Source organism: Pongo pygmaeus, chromosome 6, assembly GCF_028885625.2.
Source record: "Pongo pygmaeus isolate AG05252 chromosome 6, NHGRI_mPonPyg2-v2.0_pri, whole genome shotgun sequence".
Classification (NCBI taxonomy): domain Eukaryota; kingdom Metazoa; phylum Chordata; class Mammalia; order Primates; family Hominidae; genus Pongo; species Pongo pygmaeus.
In genome coordinates this window covers 36,625,040-36,642,602 of record NC_072379.2, presented here as the reverse complement: position 1 = coordinate 36,642,602, position 17,563 = coordinate 36,625,040, and the positions used below count along the sequence as shown (strand labels likewise).

Genomic DNA, 17,563 nt, shown 5'->3' with positions numbered 1-17,563 from the left:
TGAAAGATCAACAAAACTGATAAACGTTTAGCTAGATTACCTAAGATAAAGGGAGAAGAAAACTAAAATCAGAACTGAAAGTGAAGAAAGTACAACCCATTTTACAGAAAGTAAAAAAAAAAATAAGAGAATATTATAAACAATTGCACTATGGTCTGAATGTGTCCCCCAAAAATTCATATGTTGAAACTTAAATGCCAAGGTAGGGCCTTTGGGAGGTGATTAAGTCATGAGAGCAGGATCCTCATGAATGGGATTAGTGCCCTAATAAAAGAGGCTGAAGGGAGCTGTTGTTCCTTCTGCTATGTGAGAACCAACCAAGAGAAGGCACTATCTATGAAACAGACAGTGAGCCCTCAGCAAGCCTCTGCTGAAGCCTTGAGCTTGGCATTTCTAGACTCCAGAACTGTGAGAAATAAATTTATATTATTTATAAATTACCCTTTCTAAGGTATTTTTATAGCATTCCAAATGGACTGACAGAAAAAGTATGTCAACAAATTGGATAACCTAAATGAAATGGACAAAGTCCTAGAAACATACAACCTACAAAGCCTCCATCATAAAGAAACAGAAAGCCTGAGTAGACCTGTAACTGGTAAGGAAATTGAATCAGTAACCAAAAACTTTCCAACAAAGAAAAGCCCAGAACCAGATGGCTTTATCTGAGTAGACCTGTAACTAGTAAGGAAATTGAATCAGTAACCAAAAACTTTCCAACAAAGAAAAGCCCAGAACCAGATGGCTTTATCGGTAGCAATGTCACTGATCATTTAGAGAAGAATTAAAATCAATCTTCCTAAACTCTTAAAAACTGTAGAAGACAGAAACCTCTAGACTCATTCTATGAGGCCAATACTGCCCTAATCCAAGGCAAGACAAAGACTACATGAAAAGAAAACCATGAATGAATATCCCTGAGGAATACTGAGATAGAAAACTCTCAACAAAGCAGAATCCAACAGCACATTAAAAGAATTATTGTACGCCATGACCAAGAATGATTATTGCTGAAATGATAAGATGTTTCAACATACAAAAATCAATCAGTGTAATACATCACAACAGAATGAAGGAAAAACTACCTATTTTTCAACTGATGTAGAAAAGGTATTTTTTAAAAATTAATGCACTTTCATAATAAAACACTAAAAAAACTTCAGAATAAAAGAAAACTACTTCAACATAATAAAGGCCATATAACAAAAGTCCACCACTAACATCATACTCAATATTGTAAGACTGAAAGCTTTCCCACTAAGATTACAAATAAGATGAAGATGCCTGATTTTGCCTCTTATTTTCAAAACAGCACCAGTACTCCTAAGAACAGCAATCAGGCAAGAAAATGAAATAAAATAAATCCAAACTATATAGGAAAAAATAAAATTATCTCTGTTTACAGATGATATGATCTTACATACAGAAAATTTGTAAGATTCCACACCAAAAAACATAACAACACTGCAATAAATGATTTCTGCAAACTTGCAGGACAGTAAATCAACAGGCAAATATCAGTTGTTTTCCTATACATTAAAAACAAACTATACCAAAAGGAAATTAAGAAAACAATTACACTTACAATAGCATCAAAAAAGAATAAAACACTTAGTTAAAAAATTTAACCAAGGATATGAAAAACTTGTATGCTGAAAATTAGAAAATATTGCTGAAAAATACTTAAAATGATACAAATAAAGGAAAAGACATCACATTTTCATGCATTAACACATTTAAGATGTTAATACAACCCAAAACTATTTATAGATTTAATACAATCCCTATCAAAATGCCAATGCCATTTTTTTTTGCAGAAATAGAAAAACCCAACCTCAAACTCATATGAAATCTCATGAGACCCTTACTTGCCCAATAATCTTGAAAAAGAACAGAAAAATTGAAAGACTCACACTCTGATTTCAAAACTTACTACAAAGTTACAGTAATCAAAACAGTATGGTACTGGCATAAAGACAGACAAACCGACCAATGGAACAGAATACAGAAACCAGAAATAAGTCCTCGTATACATGGTCAAAATGATTTCTAAAAAGCATCTACAAACAATATGGTGAAAAGATGAATGCCTTCCCCATTGCTGGAGAACAATGAAAAGATGTCCACCCTCACCACTTTTATTAAGCACAGTACTGGATGTTTTAGCCACTGCAATAAGCAAAGAGTAAAGAAAGACACATACAGGGTCAGGCACAGTGCTCATTTTGCAATAAGCAAAAGATTAAATGAAGACACATACTGGGCCAGGCACTAGTGGCTCATGCCTGTAATCGCAGTACTTTGGGAGGCCAAGCCGGGTGGATAACCTGAGGTCAGGAGTTCAAGACCAGCCTGGCCAACATGATGAAACCAAGTCATTACTAAAAATACAAAAAAAAATCAGCCAGGCATGGTGGCACGTGTCTGTAATCCCAGCTGCTTGGGAGGCTGAGGCGGGATTATCACTTGAACCTGCTAGGTGGAGGCTGCAGTGAGCCGAGATTGTACCACTGCACTCCAGCCTGGGTGACAGCAAGACTATGTCTCAAAAAAAAAAAAAAGCACATACTGATTGGGTATGTTTTGTAAATTCTTAAAACTTAATACTTTCCTGATACTTCAACATCCCCTCAAACAGACTGTGAGCACCCCACCCAGATGGCCAGGTCCAGCAGTGAACCTGCCACAAGTTCACCTTCTTGCTGTCCCCTGATTAAGGCATTTGCCCAGTGGTTCTCTAGTCGTGTCTCTCATTCTGCACCCCCCTTACCCGAGCAGGCTCCCCACTTGCTTGGTTGCACTTACTCTCTGAAAGCTCCTACCACAAGGCCTCCTGCTTGCCATGCCATGCCCCTATCTCTAGGGCTGGTGGGTATTAAAAATCCTTTAATTTCATATATCTCTCTGAATATAATTTCTGTGGTCATGTTAGAACCATCCCTAAACATCTCACAAGTGAGACTTACTCCCTATATATAAAACACAGAGGAAACAATAAAACTATCTCAGTTTACAGCAGACGTAATTGTGATAGAAAATCCCAAAGAATGTAAAACAAAACAAAATGAAAAAAGTCTAAAATAATTGAATATATCAAGTTTACAAGAAACTATATCAACACATAAAAATAAATTGCATTTGAACATACTAATAATGAACATTTGAAAACCAAAATTAAAACATAACATTCTTCAAAATAACTCCAAAGAAAAGGAAATAATTACATACAAACTTACCAAAACACGTACAAGATCTGTATACTGAAAATTACAAAATACTGATAGAGGAAATAGCAGGCCTAAGAAGATGTAGAGACATATCATGTTCATGGACTGGAAGAATCAATATAGTAAAAATGTAAGTTTTCCCCAGAATTATATATAGGTTTAACACAATCCCTATCAAAATCCCAAAATGATTTTTGTACACATATGCAAGCTTATTCAAAATGTATATAGAAAGGTATGACCCTAAAATAGCTAAAACAATCTTGACAAGAATACAATGGGATGAATAACACTACCATTAGTAAGTCTTACTAGATAGCTACAGTAGTCAAGACCATGTGATATTAGAAGACATAGAACAATGAAACAGATTAAAGAACCCAAAAATAGTCCCACACAAATATGCTCAACTGTATTTTAACAAAGGTACAAAAGCTACTTAATGGAGAAAAGATGGCATTTGAACAAATGATTTTGGAGCAATTGGACATCCATAGGCAAAAAAAAAAAAAAAAAAGTAAAATAATCTTTAGCTTAAATCTCATACCTTATAGAAAATTACTAAAAAATTATCACATCTTTGACAGGAAATGTAAGACATAAAATCCAATGTAAACAAATCAGTTGCACTGCTGTACACCACCAATGACCAAACTGAGAATCAAATCACGGACTCAACTCCTTTTATAACAACTGCAAAAAAAGTAAAATGCTTAGGAATATACCTAACAAAGGAAGTAAAAGATCTCTACAGGAAAAACTATAAAACACTGCTGAAAGAAATCATAGATGACACTAACAACTGGAAACACATCCATGCTCATGGATGAGTAGAATCAATATTGTCAAAATGACCATCTTACCAAGAACAACCTATAAATTCAATGCAATTCCCATCAAAATACCATCATCATTCTTCAGAGAACTAGAAAAAATAATCCTAAAATTTATATGGAACCAACAAAAAGGCCCCACATAGCCAAAGCAAGACTAAGCAAAAAACAAAACAAAACAAAAAAAAACAAATCTGGAGTCATCACATTACCCGACTTCAAACTATACTATGAACTACAGTTGCCAAAACAGCATAGTACTGTATAAAAACAGGCATGCAGACCAATGGAACAGAATACAGAACCCAGAAATAAAGCCAAATACTTACAGCCAACTGATCATCAACAAGGCAAACAAAAACATAAAGTGAGGAAAGGACACCCTATTCAACAAATGGTGCAGGGATAATTGGCAACCCACATGTAGGAGAATGAAACTGGATCCTCATCTCTCACCTTATACAAAAATCAACTCAATATGGATCAAAAACTTACGTCTAAGACCTGAAACCATAAAAATTCTACAAGATAACACTGGAAAACTCTTCTAGACACTGGCTTAGGCAAAGAGTTCATGACGATGAATGCAAAAGCAAATGCAACAAAAACAAAGATAAACAGATAGGACTTAATTAAACTAAAAAGCTTCTGCACAACAAAGGAAATAATCAGCGAAGTGAACAGACAACCATGTTGCCCACAAAGTCTAAAATATTTACTACGTGGTCCTTCACAAGGAAAATTTGCCAACCCATGACAGAGATGATCTGAACAACACTATCATCCACTTTTAGATAATTATAAAACATCACACCCAGCATCTACAGAGCATTTTAATATGTACTTAATATATTCCACAAGGCTAGATAGCATGTTGAATAAATTCAGAAGGACTTAAAATATACAGAGTATGTCTTTAACCAAAACAGAATTAAACTAGAAATTGATAATAAGATATTAGGAAAAATTCCCAAAATCTGGAAATTAAGCAACTCACTACTAAATAACTCAAGAATCAAAAAGAAAGAAGGGGTTGGGTGTGGTGACTCATGACTGTAATCCCAGCACTTTGGAAAGCCAAGGCGGGCAGATCACAAGGTCAGCAGTTTGAGACCAGCCTGACCAACATGGTGAAACCCCGTCTCTACTAAAAATACAAAAATTGGCCGGGCATGGTGGTGAATCAGAAGGCCGAGGCAGGAGAATCGCTTGAACCTGGGAGGCGGAAGTTGCAGTGAGCCAAGACTGCACCACTGCACTCCAGCCTAGGTGACAGAGTGAGACTCCGTCTCAAAAAAGAAAAAAAAAAAAAGAAGGAAATTAGAAAAAAAACTGAAGATGAGAGAGAACACATATCACTCAACATATCAGAAAAGAGAGATAATCACTACAAATCTTACAAATATCAGACAGATAATATTAGAAGCAATTTCATGCCAGAAAAATTTGACAATTTTGATCCAATATATGAGATTTTTGAGACATGCAACTCACTAAAAGTGAACAAAATGAACAGGAAAATCCAAATATCCCTACATGTACTTAAGATATAATTACTTATTGAAAACCTACCCACAAAGAATACTACAGGACCCAGTGCTTCAACTAGTGCGTTCTATCAAACATCTTAAGGAAAGTAAGCTAATAACTAAAAACACTTTCAGAAAATATAAGACAAGGAAACAGTTACAAGTCATTTTGCAAGGCCAGTATAGTCCAAATATCAAAACCTGACCAAGACATTACAAAAAATAACATGACATATAACTTATATATATAAATCCTTAATAACACATTAACAAATATAACACAGATATAAGTTGTTTTCAACAAGATCAGAAAAAATATTTGAAAAATGTAACACCCATTTGTAATGTAATCGCCCCATAAATTGGGAATAGAAGAGAACTTCCTCATTCTGATAAAAGGTATCTATGAAAACCTAGAGTTTGCATCATACTAGATGGTACTTTCCCCTTTAGGATCAGGAGAAAGAAAAGGACGCCCATTCTTGCCACATCTATTCAATGTTATACTGTAGATTACAGGTATTCAGAGAAAACGGAATACATAAATAAAATGTACAAAAATAAAAATAATGAAGTAACACTGTCTCTATTTGCAGATGACATGACAGATTACATAGAAAATCCTCAGTAATCTGTAAAACAACTCTATAATTAACAAGTTAATTTAGCAAGGTGGCATGATACAAGGATAATATGAAAATATCTGCTGAAAACTGAAACAACTAGCAGGTGAATTTTTTAATATTCCATTTAAAATAGCATCCAAAACCCCCACAAAAAACTTAGGAATAAATTTAATCCAAATGACATATAAGACCTTTACACTAAAAAATGCAAAAAGAAGATAATTTTTTTCAAATTGATATATTTAATTCTGCAGAGATAAAATTATTACATAGAAGACTGTTCCAACCCTAGCCCTACTATTTTATAATATAGTTATTTAAATTATTTTACAGTATAGTCGTTATAATGTCACTTGATGTATGAAGTTGAAAAAGAGGAATATAAAAACCTGCATAATGTAACAGTGATTGAAGAAAGGCATCACATTTCTCTGACTGTAAAGAATAGGGTAATTTCCATGGGAGAGCTCATGAAGGAGACCACCATATAATGAAGTTCTTTTGGCATGTACAGAAGTTCAACATTAAACAAATATAAATATATTGCAAATAAAATTTCTGTGTAAAGCCATCAGTAGCAAATGTCTTGTTATATTTATTATTATACTATTTCCAATTCTAGGTAATAATAGTCTATTTTGAAAAACATAAGACAATGGCATTTCTCCTTTCAAAGACTAGTTTTTATTAATAATATTATAAAGAGATATAAAAATAATGGATTATGAATTTTCCAATATAAACTTTACCCAATTAAAATCTTTTTTTAATATTAGGGAATATTAGTCATCTTTCTTAAGAGTGATATGTCAGAGATGACCCTGATATGAAAGACTCAATAGATTATTTTCTGGGTTGTAATCAAGCTGCACTTGGTCTGATTTTCAACTGAACACTTGAGTCAAGTAATTATACAATTATTTGAATATAATGACACTATGATAGCTTGACTTGCAAACATACTTAAAATAAATGGATGAATGAGTAAATACCATCTGCTATGTATGGCAGTGGCATTGTTTTTCTTCTTCAACTTCTAGAAAAAATTAATCAATTATATATTATCCTATCATCCTTTATCTATTTCTGTTACAGTAACTGCTACATTGCATACATAAGGTAACCTGTCTATATGTTGGTTCTCCTACTTTCTCATGAACTTCTCTGAAGGAGGAGACAATATATTATTCATCTCCAAATAATCATATATGTTAATTTTTTTAAACATAGAGAGAGAAATGTAGCATTTTCATGTATTGGAAGATTGAATACTATTAAAATGGCACTTCTCACCAAATTGATAATTTCAAGGAAACTACAATCCTAACCCAAGCAGTCCTTTTTGAGAAAATTGACATACAAGCTGATTCTAAATTTTCTTGGAAAAGAAAAGAACCTAGAACATCCAGAACAACCTTGACAAAAAATCGAGGTTAAAAACACTACTGACAAAAGATAATGAAGAAAGTATGGCACTAGCATAAGGACTGACAAAACAGAGAAGAGTGGAAAGAAAATGGTACACTTAAGAAATATATTTAGTTATTATTTTTTATTTATTCTTTTTTTTCTTTTTTTTTTTTGAGACGAAGTTTCACTCTTGTCGCCCAGACTGGAGTACAGTGGTGTGATCTTGGCTCACTGCAACCTTCGCCTCCCGGGCTCAAGTGATTCTCCTGCCTCAGCCTCCTGAGTAGCTGGGATTACAGGCACCTACCACTACGCCCGGCTGTTTTTTTTATTTTTAGTAGAGATGGGGTTTCTCCATGTTGGGCAGGCTGGTCTTGAACTCCTGACCTCAAGTAATCCACTTGCCTCGGCCTCCCAGAGTGCTGGTATTACAGGCTTGAGCCACCACTCCCGGCCTAATACAATATATTTAGAACAAATCTTCAAAAGCTAGATACAACATCACCGGGACAAGTATGCCAAAGTAAATTTGGCCTTACTGTAGTCTGGAGACAATTTCAGTTACTTAAATCTTCCTAAAATCAAAAGATTGTATTTAATAACATATAAGATGCTAACACAAGATGAAAAGGTACTAAAGTTGAAAGGGAAATGAGACCAACAATGAGACAAATACATCAAATAATTTTTCAGATTTTTAAATGAAGGTGCTTTTGTGAAAATACCATTGCCTGCAAATTCTGAATTCTTTCTACATATGCCAATATACTGTTCTTATACTATCATCAAGACAGAAAAGCACCAGCTGTTCTTTATTTTGCTGTAACAAGCCAAATAAGAAACTTCTGTGCTGAAGAAGAAAGAAAGATAAACATATTGCATTTAAAAAAAAAAAAGTTTCCATGGGACAGGAAAAGTCAGACAGCAGATATTTGGGGAGGGAAAGGAACAAATGAACTTAATGAAACTACAGACCTCTTGTACTCAAAGCTTCATCGTTTGGAAGCTTTAAAAATTATTTTGAGTTTCTATATAAAGCATAGCAATAAAATTGCCTTTCAGTAGAAAATACTGAAATTTCATCCCTTCATTTCACCATACATAAAAATCAACTCATGATGGATTAAAGATTTAAACTATTAAAAACCCTAGCAGAAAGCTTAGGACATACCACTCTGAACATAGGCCTTGGCAAAGATTTCATGATGAAGTCTCCAAATGCAATTGCAACAAAACGAAAAATAGACAAATGGGACCTAATTAAACTAAAGAGCTTCTGCACAGCAAAAGAAACTATCAACACAGTAAACAGAAAACCTACAGAATGGGAGAACATTTTTGCAAACTATGTATCCAACAAAGGTCTAATATCCAGAATCTATGAAGTACTTAAATCAACAAGCAAAATACAAACAACCCCATTAACAAAAGGGCAAAGGAAATGAACAGCCACTTCTCAAAAGAAGACATATAGGGAGCCAGCAAGCATATGAAAAAATGCTCCACATCACTAATCATGAGAGAAAAACAAATCAAAACTGCAATGAGATAGCATCTCACACCAGTAAGAATGGCTATTATTAAAAAGTCAGAAAATAACTGATGTTGGTAAGGTTATAGAGAAAAAGAACACTTATATACTGCTGGTGGGAATGTAAATTAGTTTAGCCACTGTGGGAGGCAGTTTGGAAATTTCACAAAGAAATTAAAACAGAACTACAATTTGACCCAACAATCCCATTACTGGGCACATACCCAAAGGAATATAAATCATTCTACTATAAAGACACATGGATGTATATGTTCACTGCCACTATTTACAATAGCAAAGACATGGAATCAACCTAGATGCCCACCAATGGTAGACAGGATAAAGAAAATGTGGTACCTATACACCATGGAATACTATGCAGCCATAAAAAAGAATTAAATTCTGTCCTTTGCAGCAACATGAATGCAGCTGGAGGCCATTATCCTCAACAAATTAATGCAGAAACAGAAAGCCAAATACCACATGTTGTCACTTATAAGTGGGAGCTAAACGTTGAGCACACATGGACACAAAGAGAGGAACAACAGACACCAGAGCTTACTTGAGGGTGAAAGGTGAGGGTTGAAAAACAACCTATCAGCTACTATGCTCACTATCTGGGTGGCAAAATCATTTATACACCAAACCCCAACGATGTGGAATTTACCCATGTAACAAACCTGTACATGTACCCCCTGAATGTAAAAGAAAAAAGAATAAATAAAAATGACATAAGAAAGCTCAAACAATTATCACCTTGAGCCCACCATCAGGGAAAATAATAAAATGGATCAGATTCCGTCCCCTACTCCTAATCCCTATGCTTGAACACACATTCCAACCCCATTTCCAAATAAATTATCCTAGCTCAGGGTCTGTGACTGTTTAAGATTGGTAGAGGGTAAAAGATGTGTTAGGTAATAACTGACTAATGTTTAACACAGTACTCACATATTAAAAACTGAGAGAAGAAAATTAAGATTAAGTGCTCTCTTCATGGTGCCTCAAACCCTAAATCTTATTTCAAGAGTTAAAAAGAAGAAAACCTATCCCAAGGAAGAGAGGCAATGCTTAAGAAAATTTTTTAAATGGAAATATAATATGCGAATTGATGACTTAGACCAGCAGTTCCCAGCCTTTTTGGCAGCAGGGACTGGTTTCATGAAAGACAATTTTTCCACAGACTGGGAGGGTGGGGAATGGTTTGAGGGTGACTCAAGGGCATTACATTTATTGTGTACTTTATTTATATTATTATTACATTGTAATAAATCATGAAATAATTATACAACTCACCATAATGTAAAATCAGTGAAAGCTCTGAGCTTGTTTTCCTGCAACTAGAAGGTCCCATCTGGGGTTGACAGGAGACACTGGCAGACCATCAGGCATTAGATTCTCATAAGGAATACACAGTCTAGATCCCTCACATGCACAGTTCACAGTAGCGTTTGCACTCCCATAAGAATCTAATGCTGCGTTTGATCTGATCTGACAGCAGAAGGCAGATCTCAGGCAGTAATGCAAGTGATGGGGATGGGGGACTATAAACACAGTGAAGCTTCACTCTAACCTGCCACTCACCTCCTGCTGTACGGCCCGGTTCCTAACAGGCCATGGATTGGTACCAGTCTGTGGCCAAGGAGTTAGGGATGCCTGACTTAAACTATATTTCAGGAGGCTTACTGAGTACAAATTAAGAAATAATCCCCTTGTCAATTTCACTAGGCAAAAATAATGGATATTGATCTCTGTATACAATACTTATACCTTTAGTAGAAACACTTTACAACCATTATAATGTAAATAATTATATATGCCAAACATTTAAAAATATTACTGTTTACAATGTGTTTATGGTCAGTAAATTATAATTAGGCATAGGAAAATATTTTCATAAATTCATTGAACATGAACAATATGTTAAGTATAATGTAAAAAACAACTAATTTAAATTGCTTCTAGAAGATATAGCATCATTTTCATCCTAAGCATAGATACAGGATGCCGGGTATGGAGCAAAGCAATATGAAAATAGATTATAAAGATGGTTCAAATTTGCTTGTTATTTATGATGGACAATGGTAACATGGACAATATTCTATCTGAATAATAACTATAAATTAATTAGCAATAGCAAATAAGGCAAAACAAATAGAAAAACCATTCTTCTTCATATAACCAATTACAAAAGGCTAAATTTGAAAGTATTTTATAAAGATAAATTCTATTAATGTCTTATCTTTTATTAGCGGGTAAAGTTTTATTTTTATTGTTGAAATCCTTAACTGTGGGGATTCAATGTATTTTATAAATAGCTAGGATGCTTACTTACACATGGGGCATGTTCATTTAACTTTTTTTTTCCTTTTACCAGCCTCACATAACATACCTTAAAAAGTCTTTTGGAAGGTTCACAATTATGGTCTGTACATGGCTTGGGTCCTTTTTCAGTGTCTAGAGATGAAACTGAGAAAATATATTATATTTTATCATGGGTATAATGTATTCTGTCACAATATTTAAATTGGCTTTTGAAAAATGAAAGGATATTCTAATATTTCTCTTCCATTAAAATATTAAGCAATTTTCCTAGTGCTAAATGACTCTTTTTAGCAAAAAACCTAAGTCAACAATTTGCTTTCTATAAATCTAAACAACCTTATTTCTTCAGTGAACTTAAGAATTAATCAACTTTCCTGATAATGTCTGGCCGTTGATTTTGTAAAATCTGAGCAACAGATTTGTTTCAATTTTAATAACATACATATGTATATGTATGTATACATTTATGTGCATTCATTCAATACTCTATTTAACTCTATATAATATACTGTGTGTCATTTAACTCAATTCTTAATCTCTAGCTGCAAAATGATAGAGGTAGGACAAACTCTGATCACAATACTGGAAAGAGAAATGAGGTTGGATTTTAGTAGGGGCCATGGTAACTAAAATGATGAATATTTACATTCAGACATACATTCATTTATTTAATAAATAATTGCCAGGAGCCTACTGTGTGCCAGGAATTACTCTAGGTGCTTGGGATACGTAAGTGAACAAAATCAACAAAATCCCATTGAATTTAGCAATGTAGAAATGAGTACCGTCTCTGCAAGATCATCTGAGAAATGTACCTATTGTACATTTCCATGTACTTAAAAAATACATGGAAAGAAATCTGATTTCTAGCCTGAGTTCTACAGGAGGTCTACTAATAAACATAGGTATAATGTAAAATAACATTTGAGGCTTCTACTCTAATTTGTAAAACAAGGGGCTGAATAATGTGATTTTTGTCACCCTTTCCAGTTATGAGGATATATTTAAAAACAAATACTTTACCCCAGCAACCAAAATCTCTATAATTTATCTACTACCAATCTTGACAATTTTGTTTTTCCCATAACTCTACTCGGATGCTATCCATTCGCTATTCTACTCCAAATATTGCTCTATGATGCCTGTGTACATGACTTTAAGTTGTTCATTTTCCATAAAATTCTTTCAAAACACCAATAATTTTTCACGGGCCTCCTTAAGTGTTCATCTCCTTAATAACACCTTCACTTCCTTAGAACCCATAAAACACTTGGTAACTCTTCTACAGTATTTACATAAGTTGTACTATTATTATATGAATATTTTCTTTTTACCATAATATAATCTTGAAGAGGGATCCTTACTCTACATTACCAACATTTACCTAGTATGTCATATAAAATATGTCTGATGGACAACTGTTGATATGAAGATCATAAAATTGATCATAAAAGTATGAATATATGCAGAGTATATTCCAAGAATAATGGGAAATCTTTATTTTGTTGTTTAAACATATTTCTTTCATACCTTCCCAAACCCATAAATGGTGTAAAACTTCACTCTTGCCATCTGAGTTGATATTATGAGGTACTATACAATATTATAGACAAGACTACAAAATCCAACCTAGTGATTTTATAAAATTAGATCAGTTAATTTCAGACAGAGGTCCAACTAGGGTCACAGACTTGGGGGAGAAAAGGTTTTACTTATATTCTACTTTTACCTTAAGTCCTTTTAAAATGAGGTTATCTAAATCTAGGCCCAAGAAAAGTTAAATCTCTAAATTTTATCGCTTGAACCCGGAAGGTGGAGGTTGCAGTAAGCTGAGATTGCGCCACTGCACTCCAGCCTCAGCAACAGAGTGAGACTCTGTCTCAAAAAAAAAAAAGAAAGAAAAGAAATATACGTAGAGTTTTGAAAAGCACTAGCAAACTGTAGCCAGGTCTTTTAAATATTAATAACCTAAGGTACAGCTTTTGAATGTACTGTCCACAAAGTAATTCAGAAGGTGGCAGACCTGAGTCTACCAATGCATCATAAAATGATTATGAGATTGAATCATCACGATGATGTAAAATTTTCTTACTTTTGAATCTTTATACAAGTTTAAGGCAATTTTTAACATTCATTAAGATCTACTATTCATGAAACTAATGCAAAACTGTCAGAAACCACAACATAGAATCAAAAGAAATATAAGGTCTTTTCTTATCTATCTTTTCAGAATCAGTATACATAAAAGATTGCTAAAGTAACAAATATCTAGGAGACTGTTTCAGCCCAAGTCCAGTATTAATGGTGTCAACAGCCAACAGACATTATATCCATCCCCACCGTATCAGGCAAAGCACATGACACTCATGTTGTCTGCATCAGCTATCTCCTCCTGAGCTTCTTGCACATCCCCTCTTTATTTAGGCTAGCTGACTAACCTCATCCTGTATACAATCACCTAGCTTTTTGTAAGATAAGTTTTCTACAAGACGAAAAAATAAAGAAGATAGGAATGATGCAAGCAAAAATAGTAAAGAAGAAAACAGCTGGCCACCTTTTTCCATAGAAACATGGAAAAAAATGAACAAAAATGGTCAGAATCAACTTTTGTCAGAACTCCAGAAAATGATCAAATGTTTACAACAACCAAGTGAATGCTAAATCAACAAAAGATGACTTCAACACAGAATTTAAGAAAATCTCTGTCAAGTCAGTAGCTAACCACAAAGGTTAAAGAGAATTCAAAGGTTAAACATGTGTATGTAACAAAAGTTAAAGTAAATAGAAGACAGACCTCAGAGGACATGACAAAAGAAGAAGAAAATTATGAAACAAACAACTACAACCCACACAAGCAAGAACCATACACACTGAAGAGGCAGAAGGATCTGATTTCAAAAGTATCCATTAAAATATTTTAAAATGTAAAGTTTTCAAAAAAAATAGAAGTTATATAAAGAAACAAGAATGCATGGCTCATTCACAGAGAACAAAATATAATAGAAATTGTCCCTGAGGAAACACAGACATTGGACTTGCTGGACAAAAACTCTAAATCAGCTATCTTAAATGTGCTCAAAGAACTAAAGAAAACCATGAACAAAGAACTAAATAGGGAAAACGATGCCTTCACAAATAGAGATTATCAGTAAAGCAAAAGAAGTTACAGAACAAAATCTAATAAAAATTATGGAGCAGAAAATTGTAACAACTGAAATGAGGAATTCACTAAACATTTTCAACAACAGATTTGAGCAAGCAAAAGAAAGAATTAGTGAACTTGAAGACAGTTCACTGAAATTATCCAGTCAGAGAAGAAACAAAAAAAAATTTTAAGTGAAGAGAACCTAAGACATCTGTGTAACAACATCAAGTGTACCACCATATACACGATGGGAGACACAGAAGGAGAGAAAAATGAGAAAGTGGCAAAAAGAGTATTTGACGAAATAATGGCCAAAATTTCCCAAATTTGATAAAACACATACAAGATAAATAGAATCCACATAGGGTAAATACAAGGAACCCCACACTGAGACAAATTATAATGAAACTTTCAAAAATCAAAGACAGAAGCTTCTAGGTTGCTGAACATGCGGAGATACTGGGTGGTGGCATGCCCAAAGTGGGCATGTAAGCTCCAGGCCCCTTCCCACGTGCCTTGCCCTGTGCATCTTTTCCATCTGGCAGTATATCTGTATCTTCTGTAATATCATTTATAATAAATGGGCAACCATTTTTTAAAAAATCAAAGACAGAGAATCTTAAAAGCAGCAAGAAAGAAGTAATTTGTCACACACTAGGTGTCCACAATAAGATGAACATCAGATTTTTCATGAAAAACCACAGAGGATAGAAGGCAGTGGGATGATATATTTAAAGAACTGAAATAAAAACACTTCAACCAAGAATCCTGTATCTGGCAAAACAAGCTTTCAAAAATGAAGGAGAATCTAAGATCTTCCAAAAATCAACAGCTGATGAAGAATAGATAGTAACTTGTTACTACACACAAAAAAAAATACTGGAAAAAGTAACTACACAGGAGTACATCTAGGTAAATATAAAATGTAAATATAGATAAACATAACAGTCAGTATTCTTTTTTCACTCATCTTTTTTATATGATAATAGTGACAAATGAATAAAACAATAATTACAAATCTATGTTAGTGGATACACAATACATAGTAATGTAATTAGGGACAACAGCATAGAGAAGGAGTGACCTTCACAGGAGCAGAGTTTTGGAATACTGTTATAACTAAGCTGGAATCAATTCAAACTAGTTTCTTACGAGTTTGAAATTCTAATTATAGTTCTCAGGTTAGCCACCAAGAAAACAACTAAAATATATTACTAAAATGAAATGAGAAGGAAATTTAAACGGTATTCTATAAATAATTAAACACAAAAGAAGGTAGTAACAGGGATAATCAAACAAAAAAGATATGAGACAACTTCTGGTTTCTATTTGACATCTAAGGAACTTGTCAGTTGTCAGGCCTGTATCAACAACAACAAAAAAATCTGCAACTTTTCTTAGACCCATCAGAAAATTGAGCTCACTGGGAAAACTGCAGCTTCCAAAAATGTAGAGGCAGATAGGTGTATACAGAGAATCACAACTTACCAGGAGCAGAAGACTGCTACTGGAGCCATTACCAGGATAATTTAAATTATAATTGAGGGACTGCTAAGAAATTCAGAGTGGACAAGCTCCACAGTTAAAACTGCAATGGGGAGCATTCTTGGGCGGCAGGGGAGGGCTTCCAAACTTTCATGAGTTTTATGTCTAGGAAACCCAACAAGTTCTCAGGGTTAAGACTGGAGGAAAATCTCCTTGTGCTTCTAGCAAATGGAAGGAGAAAAGAAACCACTTAGAAGTAAACCAAACCAAAGTACAACAGGAGCATCTGAAGTACAACTAGTATATTGGGAACCCTGCCTCAAGAGAAATACCTTAACAAAGTTTCATTTTTACCAGAGTCTCAATGACCTGGGGGAAGGGAAATACCAAATTCAAACACCCTCTAGCCCTCTCAGTGTAAATTGACAAAGAGAAGCACTTGTGAAGATCTCAGGCAAAGGACTCAGGCTCTCTGAAAAAACTCAGAGCAAATCACAGATTTATAGGATGCTTACCCCCCATACATGCATATATTACCATTATATTTACAGAGTTCCATATAATGCCATGGTATTATTATGGCAAGCATTTCAAGTCTTATTCAGGAAAAAGTCTCCATATCACTGAAAGACCATAGGAAAGACAATAACAAGACGATCAAAAAAAAATATAGCCTCTAGTACTACGATAAACAGAACAAAGCCCAAATCCCAGACAGATAAACAGAAATATCACACACTAAAAGAACTATTTAACCAATTTTTTACTACCTGGTGCATAATGTTCAGCTTTCCACACACACACACACACACACACAAATGGAAAACATACTAAAAGTCAATTAAACACAGTTTCAAGAAACAGAGCAACCATCAAAACCAAACTCAGATATGGCAGAGATTTGGGAATTATAGTACAGAAACGTAAAATAACTATGAATAATATGCTAAGAGTTCTAATGGAAAAAATGGGACAAGATGCAAGAACAGAATGGATAATACAGTGAGAGAGATGGAAACTCTAAGAATCACAAGGAAATGCTAGATATCAAAATCACTTTTACCAAAATGAAGAATGCTTTTGATGAGCCCATCAGTGGGGCTGGAGGAAAGAATCAAATAGATTGAAGCTTGAAAATACATCAGTAGAAATTTCTCAAAAAAAGAATTGAAAAAACAAGAAAAGAATATCCAAGAACTGTGGAATAATAGCATAAGTTGTATAATACACAAAATGGTAATGCCAGAAGGAGAAGAAGAAAAAAAGGAAAAAGTGCTTAACATCACCAATAATCAGGGAAATGCAAATGAAAACCACAATGGGATATCATCTCATGCCTGTCAGGATAGCTATTGTCAAAAAGATGATAGATAATGTAGTGGTGAGGGTGTGGAGAAACTGGAACCCTTGTATACTGTTAGTAGGAATGTACATTGGTACAATAATTGTGGA

General features: G+C 34.1%; 1 protein-coding gene across 4 annotated transcripts in view; it reads right to left on the bottom strand.

Annotated features, from left to right (window-relative positions):
• ZPBP (zona pellucida binding protein) overlaps positions 1 to 17,563 on the bottom strand; it is a 142,514-nt gene that overhangs the window by 57,611 nt on the left and 67,340 nt on the right. For all 4 annotated transcript variants that reach the window (XM_054495484.1, XM_054495485.1, XM_054495487.1 and 1 more), the window contains one exon: positions 11,549 to 11,625. In XM_054495484.1, the coding sequence (XP_054351459.1) occupies positions 11,549 to 11,625 (77 nt within the window). The remainder of the gene's footprint in view (positions 1 to 11,548; positions 11,626 to 17,563) is intronic.